Below are 6,479 nucleotides of genomic sequence, written 5' to 3' on the forward strand. Positions count from 1 at the left end.
GTTGTTCACCGCTAGATGGCTATGCATTTGAGCGAAAATACCGAAAACTCACAAGAGAAACTGTAATAGTTTAAAAAGGAAAGCTAATTGTATAATAATTCTATTCAATAATAATATTCTAATTTATAGTTAGCATGCGAATACGAACTTACTGATTGAATACAGTAATGCGCCATCTGTAAGAACTTGTGACATATCATAAGTATCATAACATACAGCGAAACAAATATGGCGGAGACTAACGTAGGTTCGTTAGAAGAGGAAGCTTTGAAGAGAAAAGAACGTTTGCAAGCTCTAAAAAGGAAAACAGAAGACAACAAGGAAAATAAGAATGAACCCGGTGCAAAATTGCCAAAGTAAGTTTCTGCATTTTCTCCGAGTACTTGTAAACCTAACCTCAATCTAGGTTATGAACCATCCTTATTTATCGAACCTTTTCCTTTTGTCTTCCTTCTACATAATATTTAATTCTTAAATGTTTTTGTTTTTAATACTGTGAATGAAAACTGAAAGTATTTGCCCACTGCATGTTAACAGACCAAAGTTTCGAAGCTACAAACCCCAAGACGAAAGTCTCAAGGGCAAAGTGTTGGACGACGCGAAACCTGGAAACGTAGAAGCGGAAGTACACGATCAATTAAGTGCAGCCACTACCAAAGTTGTCATAGAAGAACTTGTAAGTAATTGTTTGCATTGCTGAAGTATCGATTACTACTTGGTGTTTACTTTGTATAATTTTCTAGGATATCAGTAACCTTGCCCCTCGAAAACCAGATTGGGATTTGAAACGAGACGTTGCTAAGAAGTTAGAAAAGTTGGAAAGAAGAACTCAGAAGGCAATAGCGGAGCTTATAAGAGAACGTCTCAAACAGGGACAGCACGACTTGGCTGCTGTAGTGAATATGGCAGCTAGGGAACAAGAGGAATCGCCTACTTGATTGTGATAATATGATAATATAATAATTCTCGTGCTGTAAGATTTTTATTATTTTGTACATATAAAGTAACGATTAAATGTATTTTTAATATTTGTATTTATTATAATTAAATTCATGATTTGTTTCAATTTAATGTATTTCATATATGTATACATACACGTTCGTGAAGAAATCTTATTCGCTATCGATTAAATACAATAAATCATTATGGCAGCCGTAGGAACTGTTAGACAAACGCATGCCAATATCGCGGACTCTATTTCCTAGAGTGATTTTGCTTTCTTCATTCAGAAAAAAAACGTATGGCTTAACCTTTTAGAAAAGATTGTAATTTAACAATCTTGTGTAACTGGTCCTTACAATCAGTCAATATAATAATCAACTCTTCTAAAGTGTACATATATACAATATCTAAAGTAATCTTACACTTAATTAGTAGTAGTATATATGTATATAATATATATCCTATAATTGCATAGCCTTGAGATGATATTCATTCGATGAAATGTCACAAACATTTTGTTTAAATACGAATGCCTCTGAGAATATAAATAATACCCTTTCTGTAACGAAACGTATTACGCAAATACTTACATAAAACTTGTTTATCCCTTAGTTTAAATTGTATAGATATATATATATAGTTAAAGTAATTGACTAGATCTTCCATTGTAGTCAAGATTATTGGTATGGCAGAAGGAGAACGATTCCAAATAGCATCGCGAGAGCTGTAACAAAAATGAAACAAAACATAAACTGCGATAATCAAGAAACTAAAACGGCTAAAATTTGTGGAAAGAAGCAGAAGAGATACAGACGCGAAGTCATCCATATTCTTTCTTGTCCAGAATGTTGACTTCCGTTTTTGTTCGTAGGAGTAATCGACACTGTGGTTGGCGCATTTGTTGTTCCAGTCGTGCCTTTTGCTTCCGTAGGAACCGCCGTAGTAGTGGTTGTAGAAGTCGTAGAAGTCGCTGAAGCACTTGTCGGCTTTGTCTCCGTGTTGCCACTAATACTGTTATAATAAATCGTTCTATCGTTTAATGGTTGCACCGGTCGGAAGTTGTGCGTTAAATTCGCGCCCTCCGATGATTGAATACCGCGGAAAACCTCCAGCTGAAAATTAATTACATAAATATAGATAGAAAAAAAGAAGAGGCTTTTGTCTGGCCAAACTCTGAAAGTTTCCAAGGAGAACTTTTTCCAACATTCGTGTTTAAATGAGTGTATAACTAGAATGTATCGCGTTTACGAAACATGTTTGCACTTTTTACAATGTTTACAATCGGTAAACGTTCAAGTTTAGCCGGACAATTTCGGAACACTGTGTATACATTAAATTTAACAGCTTTTTAAAATACCTGCTCGTGGGATATGGACAGTGGATCTATGAAGTCGATCCATTGGACGATCTCGAGGCAAGGTGGGGTCGTCAACGATCCTCTGTACGTGTAATAATTTTGTGCAGATACGATGTCAGGTGCGACCAATTTGCTCAAGACGTTAGGATCGTCTATCGTCGCGATACTGCCGGTCGACGTTATTTGCGATATTTGGGACACGATCGGCTCGAAAATCGGATTCGGCTCGTCCTTGCTCTGTAACGTGTATATTTTGCCATCGTGATCTTCACAGGAATCTAACCGGAGCCATGTTTTTCATTTTTACGCAAACATCATGCGCGATCAAATACATTTGGCGAAATGTAATCGCGCCGAACGGAATGTGTATATACGAATTGATATATTCGAACGTTCCCGTGTTTACGAAACACTATCGCGAATACACAGATCTTCCATTTTTTTCGTCTCTTTTCCTCTGAGAATTTATTTTTTCACGGTTACGATCACGCTCTGACCGAGATCCGTTCGGTTTTCTAAAACAATTCGAAATAGGTCGGAAACGTTCGGAAGCCCGAGGGCACCGTATGAATGTCATACGAACGTCTTAAATAGTATCGCAAATATGATCGACATAACCGATTTGCCGTGTAAATAACGCGTACTCGTATATATACATTGTACAAAACAAGCAGAAATGAAACGTGGAAAAAGCTTACACGTTTCGAAACGTAAATTGCTCCAATAATTTACGTTGCTGTTAATCGTATCGTACTATGAAAATATATATTCTTTCGTTTCGCAACTTTTCTATTTCTTCGACCTATCCGTAATTGAATTTTCATTTCGAAGTGTCAGACGTACCTTCGAGGTGGGGCCGAATCGTTGCACTTAAAATTGTTTATTTATGCACTTGGTGACCAAGTACTGCGTTACTATATTTAAAATGACATACTTTCAAATACAAGAACACAAGGGTACGCTATTTTTATCGTTAGTTGAAAGTTAACACTGCTACCAAGGGATTTTAATGTTTACATAACAATGAGCGGCAGCGGTCGATCGTTACTTCTGCGTATCGACAGTTTCATTTACAACAACGCTTAATTTCATTGGTTAATCCATTTGCGTTGCACGACTGATGTAATTTTATTTTTATAGAAGCTGAAAATTACTTTATATGGCAAGACTAAACACTGTTGATGCTGAAAGCGAAGCTTAGCATCTTTGGTGAACTAAACCCACTCTTATTTCAACAGTTTCAGTTACAAGAACATTTAATTTAATTGTTCAATGTATATGTGTTTGATAACTGATACGATATTATTTTTGTAAAAGCTGAAGATGACTTAATATGGCAAGACTAAACACTGTTGATGCTGGAAGCGAAGATTGGTTGGTTTCCTCTAATTTTGATAAGAGCAAGCTTTGAATAAAAATATGTACGATACGAATTTGAAAGTTTTGTTACCTCGTACAAATATGCTAGGACGGTGAGTCCATCGGGATGTTTCATCGCCTCCTCCGAGCTCTCGTACGACTTCTTCCAGAACACAGCGTGAAGTTCCATCGAGAATGATTTATTGTTGATGAGATCCTCGGATCCGATCTTGTCGTTTTGGCCCCAGTGGAAATGCAATTGTTGAAAGACGTACGAACCGTTGAGCGGCCCTCCTGATACCGTGGGCACGTCTGTATCCACGATCTGGATCATCACTAAACGAGCGAATCGCACGATGCAATTACAACGTTCGTTATATTCCCATTGCGCTTGTTAAAATTGTTTATTTGTTGAAAAATCTCGTTGACCAAGAGCCATTTTTCTCGATACACGATAATCCACACACGATTTACCTTAATTACGTCGAGACTCGCGTATATGACGTGTAATAATCCACGTTAATTTGTAGCTCTTCAAGGACAGGAGTCACGTGCGAAGTACCACGCTTACAAGAATTAAAGTGATTGATACTAACGTCGACTAATTGCACTTTAAATTTCGTTGTATTCTGGGAAACGGGAGAAAATTCTGTTCGAACGGCACGAGTAATTCATTGCTAATTATGACTGTAATCGATTATCGTAAATCGACCAATTATTCATTTATTCACACTTGAAATGATGGGAACTCCCAATTATTAAATCATTACTATACTCTTTATGTAATCAGCATGGCGAGTTCAAATGTTGTGTCGGAGAGTGGTAAATAGTGTTTACGTTAGGATCGTCAAATATTGGTTTTTATTTCAACACCTCTGTATTAAGAAACATCTCACTTCCTCGATGTCTTATATTTTCGGAGATACCTCGACTTTTTCAAATAAAACCACGCTTTTATTCCGACACATTGTTCGTTTTAAAACAAATTCGATGACCTGCAACGGAGTGACCTCGCGGTCGCCATCACCCTCGGAACACGTATTATTTCTTCTAACATCTGCGCTCATTGAACGATTGCAATCTGGTCTGAAGAGTAGTGATTACTACTTTGTGTTTATCGTTTACCGTGATTTATGGAAGTCACTTCGAGGTTACTGTGTTACAGGTCATGGAATTCGTCTTCTTAACGACTGTGATACAGTACCGAAAAAAAAGGAAAAAAAAAATAGGTAGTGCCATTAAAAAATTCAAGGCTGCTTCAACGACTCTGTAAACACTGAGCACGAGAAAAAGTGAAATGCCTCGAGTCCAGTTGGACAATGAGATATTCTTTACGAAACAATCCTTTAAAATGTGTACATACATATATGTAATCGCCCGTGTTGCCAACAACCTTCCACTATCTAGCGTGCAAATTTTCGATACCTGATGAATAATTATTTATTGTGTATATATAGCGTGTTTCTGAATTTGAGAGAAATAGGAATAGAATAGGGATAGAAACATAGATAAAAATTGCTTGCACGAAGAGAAATCGAGAAGACCTTTGCTATTCTGCAATCTGAGGGTCAGTTTGAAGGTATAAGTGGGACACGGTATAAAAAAGTGGATCATAGGGCCCCGGACGTGCGATTATAGGCACGTCCTGCAAAAGTAGAACACGAGTCCTGTTTGCCTTCCGAACCGGTGTATGCACGTTACAGTAATTATTTTCTCGTTGTACGAACGTTTAGTGAGAAATAATTCTGCCTATCGCCGGATCGATGAACGAAAGGATCGCCCGGAGAATCGATGCTTCGCTTCTATTTTTTATTTTATCCCGCGAACGCTATTGCTCGTGTCCTTACAGTTTCACAAATGTCGACAATGGCTGTTGTTCTCGTGCGTGTCGATATCTCGACCTTGCTTAGCACGTACCTGTGTGCCCATTGTTCGTCATATTAGCCTTATGAGGACTCTGGACATTAGAAAATTCTACAGGTGGAAAGCTGGCGGGCTGAACGTCGTTCACTTCAATGTCGATGGGGGACTGGTATTTCCCCAAACAGGTCTTGTACTTGTCGCCCCAGTGCGACGGGCCTGGAAAGAAAAATCCAAATACATTCTTGGAACACCATGTTTCCATTCACGATATAACTTATATATCAAGCCTTCCATTGCCAGACTGATATTTATGAAAATTTTTGCCGCTTGAATTTCTTGAATTTTGTTTACAGACCTTTGGAAACTACGCAACGAAAAATAAGAGCACGGAGATTCGAACCCACGATCCTCGGACCAGAGATGGGCAAAACCCTAGGCTTCGAATAAATTTGAAGTTTACCGATGTGTTTGTCTCGTTTCCTCTTTTGAACATTTACCAAAGAAGGAAACGAGACAAACATATCGGCAAACTTCAGATTTATTCGAAAACTAGGGTTTTGCCCATCACTGCCTCGGACCTACAGTCTACCGCTTTACCTGCGCGACCAATTCCGTACCCTACGTTTCGTGTTCTCATTTGACTCCTTATTGTTGGGTATGGGAGGCGCGGATACTACACTCGGCTATCCTGAATTGACATTCATTCGCCCTCGAATGTCCGTTTTCTCGGGTTTCGCGTCTCAACAACAGTGCGCGCCGCGCCCTCTTTCGCGAGTGTACTCCCCTCTCTCTTTCTCTCTCGGGTTTCGCGTCACAACAACAGTGCGCGCCGCACCCTCTTTCGCGAGTGTACTCCCCTCTCTCTTTCTGGAACGTTGTTCTCTCTCGACGCCTCATTGTTGCCCGCTCCGCCGTCAACACGATATATATATATATATATATATATATATATATATAT

General features: G+C 38.7%; 2 protein-coding genes across 2 annotated transcripts in view; one reads left to right on the top strand and one right to left on the bottom strand.

Annotated features, from left to right (window-relative positions):
- The first annotated feature begins 194 nt into the window (after positions 1 to 194).
- Positions 195 to 1,066, top strand: LOC128875119 (coiled-coil domain-containing protein 12). The gene is made up of 3 exons (XM_054120475.1): positions 195 to 356; positions 538 to 676; positions 744 to 1,066. The coding sequence occupies exons 1-3, from the start codon at positions 229 to 231 to the stop codon at positions 936 to 938; spliced, it is 462 nt and encodes a 153-aa protein (XP_053976450.1). The 5' UTR covers positions 195 to 228; the 3' UTR covers positions 939 to 1,066.
- Positions 1,067 to 1,112: 46 nt separating this feature from the next.
- The window catches only part of LOC128875117 (carbonic anhydrase 7-like), a 22,176-nt gene continuing 16,809 nt past the window's right edge, over positions 1,113 to 6,479 (bottom strand). Inside the window, exons 3-7 of the mRNA XM_054120474.1 lie at positions 5,576 to 5,737; positions 3,750 to 3,994; positions 2,300 to 2,536; positions 1,757 to 2,054; positions 1,113 to 1,666 (exon numbers count right to left, since the gene is read on the bottom strand). Of these exons, the coding sequence (XP_053976449.1) occupies positions 1,620 to 1,666; positions 1,757 to 2,054; positions 2,300 to 2,536; positions 3,750 to 3,994; positions 5,576 to 5,737 (989 nt within the window). The 3' untranslated portion in view covers positions 1,113 to 1,619. The remainder of the gene's footprint in view (positions 1,667 to 1,756; positions 2,055 to 2,299; positions 2,537 to 3,749; positions 3,995 to 5,575; positions 5,738 to 6,479) is intronic.

The sequence above is a fragment of the Hylaeus volcanicus genome, chromosome 4, assembly GCF_026283585.1.
Source record: "Hylaeus volcanicus isolate JK05 chromosome 4, UHH_iyHylVolc1.0_haploid, whole genome shotgun sequence".
NCBI classification, from domain to species: domain Eukaryota; kingdom Metazoa; phylum Arthropoda; class Insecta; order Hymenoptera; family Colletidae; genus Hylaeus; species Hylaeus volcanicus.